Below are 23,664 nucleotides of genomic sequence, written 5' to 3'. Positions count from 1 at the left end.
TGGCTCTGTGCTCCCATTCATTGAAGATATTCCTGGCTGCTTTCTGCAATTACACATCTTTTTTTTTTTTTACAAATCTTTACCTGGTCTTACAAAAGTCAGACCAGGTGTCATGGTTTAAACCCCAGCCAGCAGCTAAGTACCACGCAGCCGCTTGCTTGCTCCCCTCCCATGCTGGTGATGGGAAGGAGAACTGGAAAAAGGTAAAATCCATGAGTTAAGTACTGTTTAGTAATTGAAATAGTTGTTAATAATGAAAAGGGCAAAGAGAGACAGGAATAAATCCCAAGACAGACAGACAAGCGATGCACGATGCAGTTGCTCACCACCTGCTGACCAATGCCTGGCCAGTCCTCAAGCAGCCCCCAGCCAACTCCCCCGGTTTATATACTGGGCATGATGGTCTGTGGTATGGAATAGCTCTTTGGTCAGTTCAGGTCAGCTGGCCTGGCCCTGCTCCCGCCCGGCTTCTTGTGCCCCTCCTCGCTGGCAGAGCACGGGAAACTGAGAAGTCCTTGACTTAGAGTAAGCGCTACTTTAGCAACAATGAAAACATCAGCGTGTTATCAACACTACTCCCATCCTATATCCAAAACACAATGCTGCACCAGCTACTAGGAAGAAAATGAACCCTATCCTAGCCAAAATCAGGACACCAGGATACACAGGGCTTCACCTAGGTTGGCTTGGAAAACCTCTAGGGATGGAAGCTGCACAACCTCTCTGGGCAATCTGTTCTAATACGCGACTGTCCTAATAGGGAAAAAGTTTTTCCTCTGTATATACTGATCTCTGTTGTTCCCCACTGATTAAAGGCCTAGATCAGCATGGATGAGGCTTCTGGCATTGCAGAAAGGTCATCTCTGCTGTCGTCATCTAGCTGTGTAATAATAAATTTCATCTCCCAACTATAATTTCAGATTTGCAGATTAGCAGAAGTCTTATGATCTGCTTCTTTCCTGGTCTGCTGGAGGCACTGCTAAAAATAGAGTAAGTAGCACAGCTACCTGAAATGGTGTAAGCCTAAACAGTGGTGAAAACTAATCTGCAACGAATGGCGGTTCTGGCTCGTTTCCAAAGGAATGTTTTTGGATGGCTTGCTATATACTGGAAATTGTTTGGTAAGGATTAGTTGGTGAACAGATGAATCAAACTGACATTTCCATTACCAACAGGGGATCTATCTGTGGCCAGAATTCATGGAGAAGGATGTGGGATGATAGTAAGACTTTTCATTATGTTTAATATTGTCAGAGAAATGAAATAGCTCCTATTATTCATCTCTCTGGGATGGTAACGTATCTGAATATTAACTCAAAATGGGAGATCTGATCAGAACCCAGTGACCCAAGAAGACATTGATATGTATTTTAATCACTCTTTGGGGCACTGAGAAAACTTACTCTTAACAAATCTGCAAGAAGCGAAGGTCTGTGTTTCTTAGCACAGTTCTTGGGTGGATCAGGGCATGCTCTGTCCTTGTGTATTCTGTCTGAAATCCTTTGGGATCCCCCAGTGTCACTCTTTTTCCTGGGTGAGTAGCATTAAAGCCCTGGGGAGATCTGCACCTTGGTCATGTGCTTGTGGTTTGAGAATAAGGGTCGGGGGCGACTTGTGGGGCACTTGTTTGCCTGTCAGCCTCCAAGGGAGGAGGGGTCCGCAGGGGAGGACTTTAGCTCATAGTGAAAAGTAACCACCTATAGAAGCATATGGATATAAGAAATAGAAAAGGGTCTCTGGGGCAGTTTCACCTTGGGAAACAAAGATTTTAAGATTTAACATGAAAATTAATAAAGTCAAGTAGAACTGGAGTGTGTAAGAGGAGCTAGATATATACACGTATGGAGAACACGTCGTGAGAAGAGGCGTTCAGGTAGGAAGAATGGAGAAGGGATTAATGGTAATTAATGGTACTGCCCAAACCCTTGTGGCTCAGATTTCAGTGCAGATGATGCTGATAATTAATATAAAGATGCTGACAGTTGCCTAAAACTGGTTCTGCTATATTTTAAGTCATAAACCAGAAGGGCTGGTGGACTTGTTTTGCAGACAGCGTTCACATTATGCAGGGATATTATTATTAACAGTACAAAGGGGTAAGCATGAGGTCATAAAATGTGTGATTCAGTGACTGATTTTGACTGCAATTATGCGTTAGAGATATTAATGAGAAGTCGGGAAAGTGAATTGGCAATGCCTGTAGATCTAACCGTAGTAAAGGGCCCTCCAAAACAGCGCTACAGAAACTTTGCCATTTATCTTCTTTATCACTAATGCAGATGTAAATTAAGTTTCTACAGGCTGATTAGCCTGTGGAGAGCTCCTGTCTAGATGATCTCCCAGCATTGTGCTTTTGGGAGATGATAACTCTTCAGATTTTCCTATGGTGGATCCGATCTGCAAATGGTTCCAGCGCAGGTTGTTTGTACAGCTTCTCTCGGTTTGGCTTTTTTTTCTGGCTTTTGGTGGTTTATTTTTTTGCGGGGGTGGGTGTGTGGCAGTTGTCAGATGTTTGTTGTACTGCGATGGTTTCGTTTCTGCAGCACAGATCTTATTATTTGGTGTCTTTTACTAGAATACTCTCTGATGGGAGGGGTTGGACCAGTTGACCTCCAGAGGCTCTTTCCAGCCTGAATTATTCTGCGGTTCTATGACCAGCATGGATCAGGACCCTCTGTTTAACATAACTTATCTGCTGTAGGATCTGTTCTGCCAACTGAAGCCTACCGAGCCGCAGCATGGTGAATATTAATAGGTTGCTTATTTAACACAATCAATCAGTACAAACTACAGATCGCCTGAGGCTGGAAAAAGTATTCATGTCCTCACACTTCTGGCTAGACATCTGCTCCTGGAGATGGCACAGGGGAAGACAACCTGTGCCATGGCTCTTAGGTCCTCGGGTTATATGCGGGGATGAATACATAACCGACAGTGCATGTTACTTAATAAGTGTAATACTAATGAATCTTTGGCTCTGGGTGCGACTGGAGAATAGCAAATGTAATGCCTGTGGTTCAGAAAGGAAAGAAAAAAAAATAATTTAGTTCAGTATTGGGTCTTCAGACTTGAAAGTACGTGTTCGCGGAAAAAAATAGTTCTGTGGTTTAAAGGAGGGTAGATGGAATGCAAGATGGATTTTTAGACTAATTTTTCACTAGGTGCCTGATTGCCTTCTCTGTCTGTCTGTACAAGTGAAGGTGATAACATTTTGGAGAGAAGGCTTATTTAGGCTAAGGAGCAATGCCGGCACGGTGCACATCAGCATGAATTGTCCAAGAAGAACAATGGCTGAATCTTTTTAACTGTCAGAATAATGGCACTGTGTAATTGCCTTTCTGTCTGAACACCAGGCAGCAAGACCTAAAGTCTTAAGGCAGAGAATGCTTGTAACGACACATTTCTGGCAAATGCGGGATGTTAAAAGTGAAAGCAAAAAAATTGCTTTCAGGCCTGTGTATTTAAGATACTGCTGGCTTACGCCTGTTATGCTGACTCGGTTTTGTTACCCTCCACGGAGAGGGGCTCGTTCTGCAGGTGTAGGCGTTCAGCCTTCACTCTCCTGCTGTGTTTAGGAGTGACCACAGAAAAAATCAACAGACTGGGCACAGAAGAGCTCTTCAGAATTGTGTTTCTCTTCCCAGCAAACAAGAGGTAAGCAAAGCTGGCAGGGAGAGCTAAGGCTGGTAAGGGGATGAAAGGACATGGTATTGCACAGGAATACAAACAGCAGGAAGCGCTCAGGAAAATGAGTAGAAAATCAGTGGATTTTTCTCCCTGTACTAACATTACAGAAGGCGGCTCAAGTACTGGAGATGTTCACAAAGCTGCAGATAACGTAGGAACTGAAAACCAAACTGACCTCGCAGAGGCAGAGCTGCCTTTGAGGTGCAAACAGCAGAGGAGCAGAAGGAAGGAGCAGCCTGTGCAGGACAGATGCGGTGGCTGTGCCCTGCTGCTCTCCCCAGGTTCCCTGCAGCCGATCACGGGCTGCTGTGGTGGCGAGGTGCTGGGGACAGGCTGCAGGACTCAGAAGTTGCAGGTACCTGATAATGACGTGTGGAAGATCTGGCAGGACTGGCCAGCTCTAGTTGGGTGCAAATAACCTGGAAGCTCCACTGGCACAGCTAAATGCCGGGGCTGTCAGAGTGAAAGACCTAATGCACATCTCTGAAATGGGCAGAGGTGAATCGTGCCACAGCTGAGCCAGGAGGAGGACACTGAAACCTGAAAGGGACCTGGAACTGACAATATCTGACAGAACTGGCCTTGATGATGCCAGGGTAATAAACAACTCATAGGCCTGTGCTGGACCTTGTTAGGTAGGTCCAGTAGGCGTGAGGAGAACAAGGCTAAAAGAGCTAATGTGAGCATGTTGTCCAGCCTCATGAACATGGGATGCCGCAGAGCCTGTTCATATAGGAACAACTGCGTCACGATGTTACAGGCAGAGAGAGCAGGCGATGCAACATACAAGGATTGATATGGCTGATGCCTCAGTTCTGTGTCCACTGGAGATGATGGAAAGCTCTGAAGAGAGGCCTCCAGGTGACTCGGGGTCTGGTCTGTCACAGAAAAGCAAGCCTGGGGCAGCACCTACAGCGCTGTGAGGGGAGGGCCAGCCTCTTTGCACCCGCCTGAACCAAAGGGATGCATTTTCCTACAGAAAGATCCAGGAAAGCAGAATATAAATGCTTGCTGGAGGGAGTGCTTGTGTGAGACACTATCATCCCCCCCATGGTGCACAGCACCTTCCAGACAATTTGTCATGAACCTTGACAGTGCTCACCAGAGTGCGTGATCTGCTCTGGGGGATGCTGCACCTCCAGCGCTCCATCCATCCCACCCCCGACCCCGGCCTGCCGGCGAAGGGGCTGGTTGCGCGGGGAGGTGTCCTGTGCCCTGTCCCTTGCTGTGGCGCTGTGCCATGCTGTGCCCACCCTGTGTCCTGCCGTGGCTGCCCGGTGGTGTGCTGGGCACGGTTGCAGAGCTGGGCTGTGGTGTGGCACAGAGAGGACATGCAGGTGAAGGGCTGTGCCTCTGCACATCGGCTTGCAAGTAACATAAATTGCTAGTAACAAGGAGCTTAAAAATATGCATTTATAAGCCCAGCAGAGAACAGTATAGATGGATCATGCTGAAAGACAGGTAGGATTGCTCATACAAATGTCAGAAGAGCCCAGAAGGTACAGAGTGTGTCCTTGGAATGGACTGCCCCTCCCATCTCTGAAGATGTCTGGAGCCATGGTGACACAAGGAATGATCTGCTCATTATTTTTTCAATTTTATGCCCCCCCCCCCGGTCTTTTTGGAATAAACTTAAGAAGTGGTTTATATCCCGGCAGAGGGAAAGGTAGGCTGAGCTCACAGGTTACTTTCTGCTCCTCTTGCTGTCCTGTGGCCTGGCAGAGAGCCGGAGCAGTGTGCAGGATGGACACGTGCTGGGGTGTGATGTCTGTGTCACACTGAGACCAGGGAAGTGACTGTTCCCAAGAAGTGTCAGTGACTCTCTGAAAGGTGCTGGGTGAACCAGTAGGGTAGGGAAGCAGTATCTTCCATTGGTACCAAGCAAAGTGGCACAAGCGCATCCCTCCAGGTCTGTTCAAAGAGAAACCATAAAGAGAAAGCAGGCTGCAAGGCCAGCCCTGTGAGCAGAACCTGATGGACAAACTGTTGCTCATCCATTGCACTTTGCTGGGTCCCAGACATGGAAGCAGGAGCTCCAGGGCCATTTTCCTCCATGTCCTCCATGACCAGCAGCCTCCTTCCCTGGGGGCAGGCTCCGCAGCAGCAGGGCCAGCCTTCCAGCATCATCGTCACGGGGAGGCAAAGCACGGCTGGTAACACGTGTCTGCTGGTCTGTCAGCTCAGTTGTCAGAGGCTGGGAGAGAGGGAGGTCACAGACCTTTCCCTGTTTCACTAGCGGGTTGGTGATTTAGGGGCATATTGCACACTTTTATGTCCTGGCCCCCAGCGAGGTGGAATGGAGACCTGCTTGGGGGTGCTGGAGCTGCTGACCTCTCTGCCCTGGTTTTCCTCCCGTGTAACTCAGCAATGCAGATGGGCAGGGGAGGGTGGTTTGCTGCATGCCCAGGTTTCATCCCAGTGTGTATTCAAGGTAAGATGATTGATTAGATGTGCAAAGCATTTTTAGAGGGGAAAAAATAAAAACAGAAGAACAGGCACAATTTTCTAACAAGTAATGTCATTTAATGAATGATATACTCTAGAAAATAGAAACTACCCAAGTGCTGGTTGGTTGGTCTGTTTGGGGGTGGGAGAAGGCCCTTGCCTGGACATACACTGCCTTCTCTGGATTCTTTTGTCAGCATTTGTAGTTGCTGGAAACAAGGAAACGTTCATATATTGAAAGACACACTAAGGGGGCAATTTTTTTCTATAACATAGGGAGTATGCAGAATGCCTTCCCACCCTGTCTCATTGGGCAAGTGGCATGAAGGGCTCAGAGCTCACCAATGTCGTTACAGATGATTCATACCTAAAAGGGATGGACTCAACCAGCGGTACCTACCACAGTTCAGTCCTCTAAAATCAGCGGAGGCTTCTCACGTTGCAGAACATCTTGCAGGGTCTGGTGTTACTGCACATCTTTCTGAGTGCTTTTCTGCATGTGTTGGGTCTCTTCCCTCAAGGTCTGGCTGCTCATTGCAGGGAATATGCTTTTCAGAATGTCACAGTACACCGTGTACAGCTCTGGGTCTATTTTGGGCTTGGGCAGAGACCGGGACTTGCAGGCCTGTTCAGTGACTGAGTGCTGTAGCAAGTAGACATCACTGAAGAGCGCGTTTAGGATCTTGTGTGCAGCCTTGTAAGGGTCATCCTCAAACTGCACCATTGCCTTGAGCTCCGTCAGGGTATAGCCGTTGTAGCGCTTGCTGTCTTCAGCCAGGGGCTGCACAGTCTCGCCAATGTGTCTCACCTTCCACTTCAGGCATTTCAGTTCGTCTTTTACATCTTCTAGTTCTTTCTCCATGGCTTGGAATTCCTTCGCGGTTACAAATCTCCTGCCAAGGAAAGAAGCGGCAGACACAGTGTGGAGTTCAGAGGCTCAGAGGGGTGGAATCGGCGCAGCTTGCCGGGGCTCAGACCGCAGGGCCTGCGGGCCGGGCCGGGAGATACCAGCCACGTCACTGCGCTCCGGCCCCAGCTCTGGTCTGCCAGCTTTCGCAGGAACAGCAGAGTTTCTCTCCGCTAGCACAGGGAGAGGTGGGCTTTCTCATGTGGAAGGCAAGGAGGTGCCGTATGGCTGTGCCCTGCTGGAGGGGCTGATGGCAGGTCTGGAGAGCTATATGAATGTATGGCAATGCGGTATGTTGCTTCTTGGAGAAGAGGGTTTAGTGGGGAGCACAGGGTTGTTACTGCAAAACAGGTGCTGGGAACATCTACGTCATAAAAGATACTTAACTTTTTTTTTTATGAGGGGCTCTTAATGACCCTATACAAAGTTGAGTCATTTGAAGACCTAAGACATGTGTATGGTCTGGATACGTACCTTTCGTGATCAGGATCTTCCAGATCTGATTCAAAACCCTTTCCTGTATTCTTTAATCCAGCTTTAGAATAGCCAGGAGACTGGGAACTCTCTTCAGGAGTCATTGTTGCTGGAGGCCTTGTGCTTTTCCTGGTTGGGGTCAGTGTGTGATCTGATGCTGAAGCTTGTACGTTTTGTGCTGTGTGCGGACAAAAGGTATAGAAGGAGGTTGCATTGATCCCTGGGCTGCCTGGAGAGGAGTCAGAGTATTGCTGTGGCTTGGCTGAGCTGGGTGTTAGACTGAGCCTGGGGCTGGCCGGGCAAGGTACTGCAATAGTCCTTGCTCCGAGTGGGCTGGAACACAATATTGCTACGTTTTTATCTCTTTGCTCAAATGGTTGAGGGTTTGGTGATTCTCCTAGGGCCAATCTAGTGATGGAGGTAATGTCCAGCAGGGTTTGATCCTGAACCATGGAGATCTGGCTGGTTGGTTCTGATGAAAGTGAAGAGCTGCTTGATGTGTCGCTGGAAGAGCTTGGCGTAGCGAATGGGGGTATTTTCTGAGCGTTATGGTCACTCCTGTTCCTCTGCGTGCTAGTGGCATTTAGAGCTGGGTGTTGTGAAGCCCTAAAGAAAGACAAACAGACACTTTTTCCTCTGGACTGGGCTAAAGGCTTATAAGACAATTTTAAGCCTGTTTCCCATAACTGCATTTCCCCACAGGCTGATTTGCTTCTTATGTCTGTATAAAACCCTCGGCTTCTCATGACCAGGAACAAAGTGTTTGAGAATAAGGCACGTTAAGTCCAGGACCAGCTCCTCCCTGTTGCTAACCAAGCGTTTTTTAGCTATTATCAGTGTGATAATCACTGGTACATCAGTGTTCTCCTTCCCAAAAGCCATACAGCTCTGTGGGAACCAAGGATTTAGTGCGGGGGAAGGACAGGAAGGGAAGCAAGCTACTGGCATATTGACTCTGACAAATTCCAGTAAGTGCGAAAGGGTAAAACCTGGCTGGCAGGTTGCCACAGCACCTGCCCTTGGTTTTCTCTGCAAAGTGTGAAGATGCGCCTTCACCTCGGACCCACGTGCTTCAGGTTTCTGGTGGCTCTGCACGGTTACCCAGTCCATCAGGGGATGCATAAACAGGCAAGATAAAAACAGAAGGGCAGCACAGAATGACATCATTGTTCCTGCAGTGACGTTATAGGATGTTTCTTTTATACAGCTTAGTGTGTTAAGGACATTTCTCCCCGCTGCCTCCCCCAAGCTGTAGCCTGTGTACGGGGCTGACCAGCTATTTTAGGTGGCTGGCAAAGCCAGCCACGTGGGATGCCAGACTTCTCCTCCTCAGTACTGTTTCCTGTACTTTTTTCCTGGCTGCTGCCAGGCAGGAGACATCCCAATGCTTTTCTTTCTATGGCTAAATTTTACTTAGTTTGGCAAGACTGGTGGCAAGAGAGGAAGATGTACCGCTGTAGACTGGGATTGTGCCTTGACCTTGAAGGGGAACATGAACATACCCACTGTGCAGATCACAATACAGGATTTCTAACAGCCAAAGGACATGACAAACTTTTGTAGCAGTACCAGTGACCAACCGAGTCTTCTCATGCATCTGGTATATTCGTCTGTCTCTTGTGGTGGAAGACAGCAGAGAATCCTGGTAGGGATGGGTTGTATGAGATCTAGCGCGTGAAGTCCTGTCCTGTTAGTATCGGGGTTTGAATTAGCTACATATTCACATCTCCACCTCCCTGCACCTTTCTCAATGTCGGATGCAATTAAATACCACATTTTTAAGGTCCTAAAAAGCATGCCCCACATCTATTGGCTTCAATAGGGTTAATCAAGGCCTTTGCTAGATCACAGTGTAATTATTAGGTTTAAATCAAATTTAGAGGTTTTATAATTGGGAAAGCAAAGCTACTGTATAAGAACAGAACCAAGAAAGAAGCATAAAATTAGTTAGATGAAAGGCAGGAGAGAAAACCAGAGCACACGTGTCAGAGGGAGGCTCCGTCCCCAGAAGTGCCTTGCCTTCATAAACTGGCTGAACAGGGATGGAAGACAAGAATTGCCAACTAGATAGAAGGAAAAGCTTTTTCACCCTGAGGGTGTTCAAACACTGGGACAGAGGCCTGGAGAGGTACTGGGGTATCCACCTTTGCAGGTGTTCAGTACTCAGCTGGGCAAGGAACCCAGCAGCCTGATCCAGCCTGGTCCAATGGACATGTAGTGGGCAAGGGACTGGACCAGAGACCTCTGGAGGCCCTCTCCACCCTGTGTTATTCTGTGCTTTAGTAGTCTGCTGCCTTCTCTGAAAGGAATTTATTTCCCCCTCTAGTTTCCCTTTCTCCTTTCACTTTTCTTGCCTCTGAGTCCCACCTCACCATCCTTCTCTTCCACTGGAGCCTCTGGGCTGTCCTCTTCCATACTGACTTTATAGTGCCGGTTGCAGGATAGTCCCTTGTAAATACAAAAGGTTTTAAAGGAAAAATCGTGTAACTTGCAGCCCCCTGGCTCAGGTGGATTGCTTCCCCTTCTTTGCAGGAGTCCGGCCCCGGGCATCCTCCTCATGTTGCCTTTGATAACTGAGCTGCTGTTTCTCAGTCTCTCCTGAAAGCAGGGAATGATGGCTCAGAGCGTGTTTGGTCGTGCTGCGGGAGTGTTCCGAAAGCTGGAATTTGGCACAGGTGAAGTGCGAAGCTGATTGTTCATTTCTCCCCAGAGAGTCTCACAAACCTGGTAAAGGTGCGAGGACCTGGAGCCAGAGCTTCTGGCCCAAGGAGCACGTCCCCGCGCCTCAGGGCAGCGACGGGAGAGAGCTGGCTCTTGGCACATGGGCTGCTCTGGGACCAAGAGGAGGAGTGGAAAAGGGGGATCTTCTGGCTCAAATAACACAAATTTACTTAAAATTATTTAAATCAGAGCTGAATCTCGGGCATTGCTTAGTCTTCGCTACAAAACCCCACGTTCAGGAAATACTTTTTTGCTGCAGCAACGTGCAGGAAACTTATTCTGACAAGAGCAAACCCCATTTTAAGGCAACTAAAATAAAAAGGCATGTTTAAACTTTTTTTGTTAAAAATATGCATATTTGTCCTCAAATATCTTACAGTGTAAAACTATCTGAACGTTAAGTGAGCAACAATCCCTACTTGCATTCCAGGGGGGAAATATAATATGCACAGCAACTGAAAGGCTGTTTGGGTGCATGTACAATCCCAAATACTTCATTTCACATCTTTAGCAGTGTTGGATAGGGTTATCTTTTTTGTGGAAGGTGGAATTTTTGTTTTAGTTTGGGTTTTTTGGTTTTGGGGTAGGTTTTTTTTGGATAAATCCAGGATTAGCTGTAGGAGATGGAACATTTATTGAAAGATACAATTTAAAAGTGTGACAGAAAATGTGTTTTGTAACTAATCTCACTGCAATTTATGTAAGAAACTTTTCCAATTCACCTGTACACTAGAGGAAACAAAAAAATATTATGAACTATGACTTTATTTTGCTTTCCTTTTCCACTCTTTAATTTTCACTGACTGCAGCACTGAACATGGGCCTGAACTTACTTTTATCATCGCGCTTATCTCAGAAGCAGAGGAACTGGTTGCTTAAGAAACAATATGAAGCTTCTTAAAGCAAAATGTCAGTTTGGATTTTAGCAGAGGTAAATGAGGACAGAGCTGAGACCTATAACTTTGGAGTTTTCTAGTGGGCAAGGGTTTGCCTGAAGACAGGAAAGAAATTCCCATTGCTTTCAATATAGCAAGGCTGGATCTTAGATCTGTAACCATGGTGCTTTATCAGAATGGATGTTTTTCCACCTGTTTTTATGTAGTGAATCACTATGAACTGAATAAATTACAGGAAGAATTGCAAGACCCGGAGTTGCAATCAATGCTGACATGAAATAGGAAGGTGATTGCAGCTGTCAGGTACCTCCACAAGGAGAAACCTTGACTCAACTTTGAGCGACACTTCAAATGCGTCAAGCCCTTGTTGTCTGCCTTCTTCCAGCCCTGTGCTGCTCAGCATATAAAGCATGTTCCCCGTTGTCAGAGTGACCTTGTCTGCCGTCTGTGCCTTGCCCTCTCCAGCTGAGCTTGTGCAGTAGGCTTTTTGTAGCACTGAATTTGGAGACATTTGAAAGTTGCCTGTAAATCTGGCACCACTTTGCTTCTGTGACACTTGTGACCAAGAAAAAACAGTGGATATTTTTTTTTTTTTTATGAATTATTTTCACCACGTTTTAAGTCTAGAGTTCTCATGATCTTGTCTTAATAGAAAGAAATGACAATATGTTTTACAGTGAAGCACTGAGGGGCTGGTTGCATAAATTTTACTGTAGACAGCCAGGGTGGGAGGATGGTAGAAGAGCTGTGGGATGGACCCAGGGGAAATGCCTGCAGGGTGATGATATGAGAATAAAATTATTTTTTTTCAAGGCCTCCTCTTTGTCAGGTGACTGTCCTATAATGCCCACACTGCCAAAACCTTATTATTTTTTTAATGCTGAATTAATTTTGAATAGTCTTTCAGTGTCCTACAAGAAAAGCTGGTGTCCCAAACCCTGGGTTTATCTGCCTCAAATAACAACCAAGTCTTGTAGCCACAGATGGTAAGAATCTGCTGTTTCCTGCTCAGCTCTTGGCTCTTCTGAGCTGCCCATCCCCTCTTTGGCTTTGCCACCATACCTGTCCCTCTTCATCCTATGTGATGTTTCTCTCACCTCTCTCTTACCCCTTGTTCTACAGCTATCACCCATGCCTCTCCCATCCGCCTGGTGGGTCCCAGGCACATCGATCTAAGCAGCAAGCTCACCATATGAATGCCTAGAGCTGGGAGAAGACTGGAGGAGAGGGTGGAAGTGGCATGGACATACAGATGTCTGAAATCAGGTACGATTGCTGTCTGAAGCCTAATAACAGTGAGCTTTTCTTGGTAATAAATAACTGCAAGCAAAAAAAAAAATCCTAGTGTAAAACTTCTTGTTGTTTTCCTGTAGCCACCGTGCGCAAGCTGTGCATTGAGATCCCCCAGCCCTGCACATCTGAAGGAAAAAGTTGAGATCTCCAACGTCAAAAAATGACAACAAATAGACTATTAAGAATGGTTGAGCTTTGTTATGAAGTTAGAGCTTTGCAATGGAAATGCTAAATTTGGTATGAATGAAATATGACTGGGGATACTAGATGTGCAAGGGCCAGTGCCATATGTTTGCACAGGAAGGCAGCTTGGAGGATGCCAATTTGTAGCTAGAGTTTCCTGATGCTCTTCTTAGCCCAGCTCAGGCAGGTTTAAACCCTGTTAAAGGAAAATTACAGTTTTGTGATGGATATTAAATGGTTTAATACAGAATTGTCAAGACTGAATATTGCATTGCCCTGATCAGGGGTCCTCTGGAATCAAGCTTCTGATGAAATTCATAATTTAAGGCTACTTCTCAAAATGGATAGCTTACTCCCGCCAACAGAGGAACCTGAGATCCTGCTCTGGTCCTGGCTTGGCATAAGGCCCTTCTTGCTACCTGCACTCTCACAGGCCTCCTGGGCTGCTCACAAACCTTTAATATTCTGTCTTCTAAAATCACCTGGCCAGCTGGTGTTCGTCTTCTATGACTGCTCAGTCTTGTTCTTTTATTTAAAGTTTTTTCTCTTTCACTCTATAGCAGCACTCCCCCCAAACACTTGCCTCTCAACAAGGACCAGATGCTCTGTTTTGTCTTTGTAGACGTGATGGCTGAGAATGAGTGAATATTCCTTATATGCTCTTTGGTTCAAACCAGAAGAGCCTCAGAGCATTTCTGAGGGCAGCAGACAAGTCCTCTAGGGAACGAAATGCTGGTTGAAGTGAACAGATGAATAACTTCTGGTGATACCTCCTTGTGTCCTGCTGGTACAGGACCACCGCCGTGTGAAGTGTTCAAGGAGAGCTCAGAACGATCTGCTGGCATTTACCCTGCTAGTGCAATGCAGGTGGTGTGTTGGCCAAGCAATGGTGAGGTCTTGGTCTGCTCTAGGTGCTGTGCCCTCCTCTTCCATCCCAGCAGGCCCCTGGATAGCCAAAGGGCCAGTGTAACCTTTGTGGCTGCTCTGACTTTTAGCAAAGCACTTCTCATGTCATTCTCCTGCCACTAACGCTTCTCTGCTGGCCATGAGCCCGTTGCATGGGTAATGCGACAAAGAGTGGGAGTGCAGGAAGCTAAAAACAACATTAAGGAGGATCCTCTGCTCAGGTACAGGCCAGTTATGGGGCTTGTTCCAGGAAGACTTTCATCTGAAGGTTGTGAGGCTTTGTGCCATCCTGAGCAGCAGTAACGAATGTATTTTCCTCCCTAACAAGCACAAATAATGAAGATTCTAAAGCTTAGGTTGGATTCATACCTAGTGTGAACTGAGAGCAGAACTTCACTCATGTCACTTCATAAATATTGATCTGATTTTTTTACGATAGGTAGCTGGTGTGAAGCTGAAACTGATGTAATATTGAAGAATGGCCACTGTTCTTTAACCTGATAGCGGAGTTCTCATTTGCAGTTTGCTTTTGCAGCGCTATCGGCTCACCTGTGGAGGTAAGCTGGGTGTCCTTGAACTTGAAGTACTGAGGCAGAGCTGGGCAAAGGACCAATAGACCCTTGTTTCTCTTCCTTGGAACACCTAATGTCAAGAATTGTTATTCATTCTTTGAAACAAAGACCTTTGGACAGTCTTTGTAATGAAATGAGCATATTTCAGCACAAGCCAGTAGCTTGGCAAGTGGGGAATTTTCTTGGGAAATATGACCCAGATCCGTTTTGTACTAATAGACATTTCCAGGCCCGTGAAAATGAAGGATGTGGATCTGCTTTCCGAAAGGTCCGTAACTGACATGGCATTTTCAAGGAGCAGGAGTTACCAAGTGAGCTGATGCCAAACCAAGCTGGAGAGCAGTGCTAGCCCTGTTCTGCCTGTGGGGAGACCACTTGCAGTGACATGGGACTGCAGAGCTGTTCCAGCAGGTCTGATGAGGGAGCAGGACCCTCAATTGTTAGGGTTACGGACACCAAGCTTCCATGCGTATGTGGCTGAGACGTGCATCTCAGCAAGACTGAAGCAGCAAAGTGCTATGAGGTTTCCAAATTTTCATAGCGCAGAGTCAGCAAGTCACTTTCCCAAGCCTCCCTCCTGCTGAATGAAGGATCGCTTGCTTTCTCTGCAAGGAAATAGATGCATGAAACTGCCCACATCTTTCCTGGAGAGTAAAGGAAAAGTGTAGTATTCAGAGCAGGGCAGGAGCCATGCTCCAATAGTGCTCCGTACATTGAACCACTGATTCCCATAGCTTAAAGTAAGAATTTTTGCAAACGCTGAATAAAAGCATAGCAATTTTCTGAGTAAGTGCAAGAAATGGCATTAATTACACTAAAGTTATTGTCTACCAAAGCTGCTTTCAATCATTTTTATATTCAATAGCATGCATCATCATGAATTGATGATAAATATAGATGAAAAAAGGTAGTGATAATGAAAGTTATACAGGTGTAAATTAGAGCATATTTTTAAACTACTATGAAGTCACAGCTTCTTGAGATAACATAAAATTATAGGGTATGTGCACATCCTAAATTGAATCTTGGAGAATTTTGCACTGTTCGTATGCTAGTTGATTATCATTTGGGCAACGCTGTCTGGCAAAGTTACAAACCTCTATTTCCATAGCTTCCTACTCCAAGCCTTATTCTTAACCCCAAGGAGCCAGCATGGGGATGGTACAAGCCATTGTGTATCGGACATATTTGAGCCATGGTCACTTACTATTTGGGGAGCAGCTATGGAGGCACTGTAACCTCAGGTCCCCAGCCTCAGCCCTCTCCTCCTCAGTCCTGGAAAAGAGAATATAGAAGTAGCACCTTTAACAGAAACAAAGGCTGCTCCCAAACATACAGGAATGGAAGGGTCAGAATCAACATGAGCACAACATACCTGGGCTCCTCCATCTATAGCCAGCCAGGCCCATTACGAAGCTCGTAACGGTCTCAGGAAGGACTTGGTTCCATTGGCTTTGCCCCTCTCAGGGGAAAGCTCATGTAAAGAGGCCGTGGGGGATAGAAATGAGGGGCTCAGGGCTGCGTCTCTCCCACTCTTTCACTCTTCAGGATGCATCTAAGTGTCAGGGACTAACAGCATTGTACAGTACGTGTGTGTTGGAAGTGGGTGTATTGCTAGTACTACACCATTTAAGTGCCAGTCTGTGTAATTTTCCGGAAGGAACGGCTCTGCAGATAAACCTTCCTGTGTTGCAGAATAAAGTACAGAATAAATCCAAGGCAGAACGTTATAGTCACCCCTGTGTGCTAATGAAAGGTGGATAGTCAGATTGGAAATTCTTACTGATGTCCCTACAAAAAGATACTGACTCTGTAAACGGGAGTTATGGTAGGTCAGTAGCTTAAAATCTGTTCAGATATCTAGGGGGCTAAAGAGGAAACTGGAGCAAAAGTTTAGCATGTCTTTGGAAAGCATTGGTATGATCTGCACAACACCTTAAATGAGTACAATGGAGTTAGAGAAAGCAAGCTGTGAGTAAGCTATATTACAGAAAGGTACAGAAAAGCAAAAAAAAAAAAAAAAAAAGCATATGTGAATGATGATTTGAGAAGTTCTGATTCTCACAATGTTGGGAGTAGTCCTGATTTATTATCTCTGCAACAGCCTTGGACCTGCCGTCTGTTTCAGACTGCTCCTAGCACTTCAAACTGACATTTTCCATCCCTGCAGAGACATTTTTGTCTGCACTAGTATCAACGGCAGTTTGAACTCTGTTCACTCTAGCATGTCCCCGGTAGCATCTGCCTGACGTTGGGTTGGTTTTGCAGACCAGAGCAAGGGCCCCATGGGGAAGGGGGCTGCTGTGGAGCGGCTGCCATGCCACAGCGGGCGTGGGTGGGCACCGCGAGCTGGCAAACGCTGCGCGGGGCTGAGTGCACGGGGAAGGCTGCATCTTCCAGACTTTCTTGCTAAATTTGTATGGTTTGACAGCACCTAGTAAGTGAGATTTGCTTCCCAGGGAGCAAAAGGTGGGTTGGCAGGCTGGGGACAGCCCTGTGCTGAGCTCTGGGGTCCCCCTTCCCACCAGGCTGGGTGGGCTAGCCCCCCGTCTGCAGCGGCCGCAGTCCCAGAGGGGTGCACCACCCCCGCCTCACGCAGCCTGACCACATATGGGTGCGTTTCCAAAAGCTGCTGCTCTTTCTCCTCTCATCAGCAGTAAAAGAGGGTGGTGGGTAATGCCAGTTTCCTCATACCGCTTCACTAACTTGTTATTCCCTGTTACACCCATCAAGGTGATGACTAGGTCTCCACGAGGAGCTCACCTGGATTTGACTGGCACCCTTCCAGGGCCCCTGTCCCTGACCCCTGGCTTCAATCCTCACGTACTGTCACCCCAAGCCTCTATGTTCCCTTGCCCCAGACCTTCCTCCCTGTAGCTACAATCATCCCTGTTCCGGCAGCTGTGGCTGTCACCCCAGGGTCTCCATCTGCCCCACTAATGCTTTCTGCCTTTCCCCAGCATACCAAAGAAGCAGAGAGGAAAGTTTTCCTTCTTTACCTGAAAGCAAAGTCCACCAGAGTTCTGGGAGCAGGGAAAGGTGGTGGGGAACAGTTGAAAGGGTTTTTTTTTTAATATATAAAAAAAGGAAGGCAAGAAACCGCGGACAAATTTGGGACAGACATTCAGTGTGAATCACCTAGCTGCACTGTCCCTTGCCTGAATGGGTGCGACAGTAATGTTGGTGTAGCCAATTGGTCCAAAATTCACAGTTCTTATGAACGTGTCCTAATTATTACACAGCCATTTGGACAAAGCTGCTAAAACTGCTGCATCTACTGCTGATTTCCATCTTGCCTTCCTCTCACTGTCTTTTCAGAACCCCCAAACTAGATGATTGCACATCTATTAGATGTCACATTGAGAAAGCTGAAGATGTGGTAGTCCGAGTGCACTGTAGTGAGTGCTGCACTGGAGAGGTTACCCCAGACCCCTGCTTGGGGCCTTACGGGTACACTTGTGCAGGGTGGGGAGGAAAGTGTGGGATGGCATGGTGTGACCCCACTCTGCAGCAGCTGCATCTCGTGGCAGCCGGCAGTGGCAAAGGGGTGGCAGCCCTGGAACTGCTACCTACGCTGCAGGGCACTGCAGAAGCCAGATAGCTGGGCAGTGGAAGAGGAGACGGTCCTAGCACGCTGACATCCCTTCAGCTGACTGTCACAATCAGCTTATCAGACTATATAGGTGAGAACAAAGAATTCTTGTCCCTTTGACTTATCTGGAAGGAGCCTCATAGCAAAGGAAGCAGATGTGGAGGTTCCTTCCCTGCTGGCTGGGGTGAACCCTTAGACAATCGACCATGCTCGAGATCATATGGGGCAAGGCTATTCATGTGAAATGGAGAAGGAGAAATTGAGAGGGAAGGAAGAGAGATAACCTATTATGAGCTGACACCTAATAAACTAAACAACTGAAAAAGGTGAGCAAAAGTTATAGACAAATATTCAGTTAAAAGAAAAACCAGAGAAAAAGGGAGAACAGCCAATAACAGGACAAAGAGTGAAAGCTGACACATTGCAGATAATTCTACTGACAATGTTATAGAACACTTAATGCATGAATAACACCTCCAATCTTGTATCATTTACTTTTTCTGCTTCCAGTTACTCTGAGGGCTATCATAGCTTTTATGTCTGAAGAGATATAATATCTTTTGATTTTATGGTGTGAACTACAGTCTATTTTGTCTGGACTTTTCAAAGTATCCCAGGCCTCAGAATGAAATGATTGTTGAATATAACACCATCAATCTTTGATATTTTTTTTTAGCAGCCATTTAAATATTTTCCCAGTGAGAGAAATAGCGAGATGCTTAGCTATTGAGAGACAAAGTCTGTGTCTTTGTGGTCACAGGGAGTCAAGAGAATTTGGCTGCCTCTCTGTAAGCTGTCTGTTTGCAACTTGCTTGTGCTTACGTGTGGACTTAGGGCTGGATAACTGTATGTGCTTAAGGTGGAGTCAAACCAGGCAGTGGAGCAGCATTTGGGGTGTACACAGATATTTATGTAATTCTAAATGTCTTTCCTATGTTCTGCACCACTGAGGCAGTTCTTAGGATGCGGAGACCGAAGTTAACGAGCAGCAGTAATGCAGACGTGCTAGGGGAGGGGATGGGCTGAGCTGATGGAGAAACTCAGGTCAGGACAAGATGCCAGGCGTTGATGTGGCTCATCCCCTGCATCTCCTGCACTGGGTGGTGAACATGGTGCACACTGGTTGAACTGGGAGCTCTCAAGGGAACATTTCAGGTCTTTCATCTAATACATTTCTAGTAAATCTTCTGTTGTTATGTGCAGTTACATGCGATTAAAATTAAGTGAAATACAATAATATTATGTTTGACATAGTACTTGCAATATTAGCAGTTTTTATTTTACTGTCAGTATTTTTCATAAAGTAAATTTCTTCTCTGGGAACAGGGACCTGTAGAAGAATATTCCAACAAAAAACTTTTCTGAGTTAAAATGCGGCTAACTCTTTTCTTCCCTGTCTCCCAGAAGATAAACTGCAGCTATTGGGAATGATGATAAAGCTTTAACTTTCACTAGAAATATATTGCTTTTAGAAAACTGCCCATTGCACAAAGTTTATTCAACACAGAGGCTAGATGCGTGCGTACAGTGGGTGCTGGATGTGTACTGAGGCAAAGGAACATGCAAAGAGGGTAGCAAAATGTGCAAAATACCTGGAAGGAAGAAAGGCTGCAGGGTTTTATTTATGAGATATGAAAAGGAATATGGAGGTGTAGGAGTAGGAAGGAATGTGAAGTATCCCTGGGTATATATAAGCATAGGAAGGGAAGAGAATTGAAGTTATTTGCTGTTTGTGCAAAGGAAGATGGGAGCAAGGGGAAGTTGTGTGCTTGCTGGGACTGTTGGCACCCACAGCACGTACCGACACTGTGTTGCCAATTGATGACCCCTGGACGCCCAGCAGTCCCAGAGGATTCCCTGGTCACAGTAGTGAAGGTGATCATGCGTATGGTAACTTAAAAAAAAAAAAAAAAAAAAGTCATGCTGCACAGTTTAAATCTCTAAATTGATCCCATGGTAACACTCTCTCTGGGCTTCTTATTATGTATTCAGATACAACAATTAAAATAATGCGATATAAAAAAAGAAAGTCATAATCATGAAGTTTGGGAACACCACATGCTCGAGCTGTGTTTGCCAAGTGCGTGTGGAAGGGCTTGGAGGATGTGACCGATAAGTGCATTGTTCACACAAATTCAAAACGAGCACGGAAACTGGAAGGACAGAACAAAACATCCAATCCAGTCATAAAGCAAGTGGTAGAGACAGCGTTGTCTCTGTACACTGGTCAGGGTGGCTCTGACCAGTATGCAGAGCAGTCACAGGGAACAGGCTGTTCTGTATGCGTGTTGCCTTGTATGGAGCTGGTTTTGAATGAAACGTATGAAAGAAGAGTTTAAAAACACATTGCTTTGTATGGCCGAGGAGGGGCTTGTCACTCGCCTTGGGCATGTGTGTGTTAAATAGCCGGCTAGTTCCCTAGGTTGAGTTCAAACCTTCCTTCCAAGAGACCTGAAAACCCCTCAATGCTGTGTTTGGTTTGTTGTCTTTCTTTGGGGCCCTTCACCTGTTCATCTGGTGTGTTGGGGTGAAGCCCTCTCAGACTGAAAGGAGAGGGGGCTGTGTAACGTGGTGAATGCACGAGGAATCAAAAGCAAACCACACAAAGCATATGTGAGATAAAGGGGGTTACAGTCCTCTATGCCATTAATGTTTTGCGCTGTTTACTGTTCCAGAAAGGGCGGCAGGGGTACTTTATCAAGTTTCCTTAGCATTTCCCGATAGAACTCAACATGTTATTTACAATTCTGCTGGTCTCTCATCTGCAATTCTCACTTCAGTAATTTGTCTGACTGTTTTCCCTTGGCTGAGTGTTTTCCCTCATTGTGTGTTGGTTTCTCCTGAGGCACATGCTGACCACTTTCTCTTCACTGTGTTTGAGGGTTTTTTCTCACACACAGAATTTTTTTAAATTCAGTGTCAACCTCTAAATGCAAAATTAGGAAAATCATGGTGGTTTGAATCATTTCGCTCATCCTTCCAGACTGTCTGAAACGTAGAGTGAAAACTGGGAAGTTGGCTAAGGAATAACTGTAAGAATAGGGACTATTAGTTTAGGTTGGGTAACCAAAGCAAAGTAACAAGCATGGAAGTTCTTTAGTTCTTCCTGCTCAGGGGAGCTCCTCACTTCACTGCTGAAATGTCTGATCATTTCAAATTTTCTGTCTCCCCAGAGCTTCCCAGCCACTCTTTTCTACCACTGAGAAACTGCCACGTTGGTCAGAAGAACAAGAACGAATCCTCCTTATGTTCTCTGACCCTGAAATATCTCTATGTAACTTCCAACAATAGGCTTTTGGTGAGGATTCTCTGTACTTATCAGCTCCTCATTCCGTGAAGGTACCCCTGTGGAGTGCATCACACCTTCCCTGCTGTGTGAGGTCAATATTTGTGTGTTCTTCACATTATGCAATTCTAAGCAAAGCCTTAAACTTATCATAAAAGAATAAGGGCAGCAAGTATCCCAGCACAGCCACCTGGGCCAGCTAAGAGTGCAAGGGGTCAGCGGTGCGGCAGGTGGGCAGCGTGTGGTGATGGGCAGAGTGAAGGAGCATCTGGGCCTTCAAGGCTCAGGCAGGACTTAGAGCCTGTCTAAGGCCCTGGCAGCAGCGTGGGTGGCACTGTGTGGACGTTTCTGCAGTGCAAAATAATGTATGTGCTGTGCTTGTGTGGAGAAGCTCAGGAGGATGAGTTGTGTGGAGGAGCCTAGCATGAGTTGTAGGCCTGTGGCTATGGAAGATAGCAACTCCAAAGTGGCTGGAAGATGTCTCAGCAGCTGTTAGGATTATTGGGAGGTGCCTATTACACATGCTGAGTAAAGATGGCTGTAACATTTGTTTCCCCACAATTTTACCTTTCCAGAGAGGGAAAATCAGCTTGTATTGGTAGCATAGCTTCTTACGAGTTCCTATGAATCGGATGCACACTGTAGGGACTTGTCAGTCTTGTGTGAGTATATAGGAAAAGGCAGGCACTGGGACATCACAAAATTTAAGAAAAAACAAATCAAGGAGGATCTTTTATATTGTCTTTAACACACATCTTCTCCAAGTATCTCAGAGACTTCGCCCACATGTGCTGAAATCGGTGAGAGCCTGGATTTTCTGCGACTAGCAGAGTCCGTGACAACCTCCACTGATCGAGCAACTGACTGCACTGACCTTTCTCTGAAGTACTTGATGGCTTCCTGGTCTAGGAAGTTCTGCTCTTCTCGAAAGCCCTGCTCAAAGATTTTGCGCTTGTGTCTGAACTCAATGACAGTCTTAGTGTAAGAGTTCAAGGTAGTAACGGAGGCCGCCATGCAGCAGGTGAAAGAACCCCATGCCAGACTGTGGAGAGAGAAACCAGCAGAGCTGGGTTAAGACAGCAGCTCACGTTATATTTCTGATGCCAAGAGACACACATACACAGGATGCAACTAGGCAGGTAAGTCGGTGGTGACAAACCCGTTCTCCTCATCTTACCTCCAGTGACCTGTGGCACATGCTCAGGCATGCAGGCAGGATGCTGGGCTGGGGGCTGGGCACAACTTTCATCCCATGGACAGCCGTGTGGCAGAGTGGCTAATGTGAACACTCGATGTGCTCTGACAGAAGAGTCAAATGCCTCTCAATTTCCCTTTGAAATGTTTCAGACCCTTGCAGATAAGTGCTAAAATCTATAGAGCAGTCACAAACTCCTAGAAGGAGTCCCACCCCAGAGAACACATCTTTTGGACCAGTGGAAGTTCTCCAGCGTCCATGGGAGACCGGCTCTGCACAATGCTACTGCAGGGTTGGTTTCAATTCTGTGGTTTTGTGCCTTCATCAGACTACTGTATTTCCTTCTTCCCTGGCTCATGGACATTTCTAGCATTCCTGGCTTATATCCAGTCTCTAAAAGCCTGACCAGAATAGAAGACAGCGCTTGCATTTTGTGGAGAGATTAAATCTGAGGGCAGTGCTCCCAGTGTACAGGCAGTGCTGGCCAATCTCAGTCAGCTGGTAGCAGGACACCTTCAAGTACCAACCTGCAAGCATGGGGAGATGGAGGGAGAAGGAAAGTGGAAGAAATAAAAGTAACTGTCCCAATGCCAGGCTGGAACAGCAGCCGGTGTTGTCCTGGGCCTCCTGGCAAGGAACGTTCAGCTGGAAGCTGCTCTGCTCCCTGCTCTGGACTGGGTTTCCCCCAGGTGCCTTCTGCCCTCCCTCCACATCTCTCCTCCAGCCTTCATCTCCCTGATCTCCAGTTCAGATGTGGCTTGGGGAGGAACTCATGACCCCACGGAGTTTAGATGCATTTTGAGCATGAAATAGAGCTACAAAAAAGGCACTGAAATCTTCCTTTTGTTTGCAGAGCTTATCTGCTTTCAGGCTCCCGTTGACTTCACATTCAGCCCATCAGCTGCAGCTACAGTTCACAGTGGCTTCCTAACTAACTTGGATTAAGTTAATCATCTGTGTCAGCTACACACTTTACCTGCGCCTTGCTTTCACCTTTCCTATAACCAAATTGAACACTGATATAAATTATGCAGAACAGGAAGAATACAGCCACAGTAGGATTATCTTATAAATACGCATTATCAACAGAGCCCTCAGCATGAGCTGTTTTCCCTTTCTGCAAAGGATCTGCAGACAAGGAAACAGTTTCTCATTTCAAATTAGATGAAAGTTGAAAAAGAGCACCTATTCATGCACTGAAAAATCTGGGGGAAAAAAATGGTTCAAGTAAACAGAAACGGCTCATTTCAATGATTTCAAAATTCAGTGCATACCAAGTCCTTTAGGGACTCCCATGGCAGTGAAGCTTGTGGAGGCAGCCCCTTTCCTCCGCATTTTTGAGCCCCTTTGCCAGATGCAGTCAGATAAGAAGGAAGCACAGTGAACACTGGGGTGATGAAGTTCTCTTAGATTTCCCACAGCTGGGTGAAGTGGAAAGGAAATTTATGCTATGTGTGACTGTCCAGGCACAGGGAATCCTGGCAAGTGTCTTCCTCCTACATGGAGC

At 46.4% G+C, this 23,664-nt stretch overlaps 1 protein-coding gene across 3 annotated transcripts in view; it reads right to left on the bottom strand.

Moving 5' to 3' along the window:
• Nucleotides 1-6,185: 6,185 nt before the first annotated feature.
• The window catches only part of GSG1L (GSG1 like), a 59,163-nt gene continuing 41,684 nt past the window's right edge, over nt 6,186-23,664 (bottom strand). For 2 of the 3 annotated variants that reach the window (XM_027796393.2, XM_055806653.1), the window contains 3 exons: nt 21,837-22,004; nt 7,514-8,119; nt 6,186-7,025 (listed from right to left, as the gene is read on the bottom strand). In XM_027796393.2, coding sequence (XP_027652194.1) covers nt 6,599-7,025; nt 7,514-8,119; nt 21,837-22,004 — 1,201 coding nt within the window. In that variant the 3' untranslated portion in view covers nt 6,186-6,598. The remainder of the gene's footprint in view (nt 7,026-7,513; nt 8,120-21,836; nt 22,005-23,664) is intronic. The other variant, XM_027796394.2, reaches the window with a different exon arrangement.

This window comes from Falco peregrinus, chromosome 5 (assembly GCF_023634155.1).
Source record: "Falco peregrinus isolate bFalPer1 chromosome 5, bFalPer1.pri, whole genome shotgun sequence".
Classification (NCBI taxonomy): Eukaryota; Metazoa; Chordata; class Aves; order Falconiformes; family Falconidae; genus Falco; species Falco peregrinus.
This window is presented reverse-complemented; position numbering and strand designations above follow the sequence as displayed.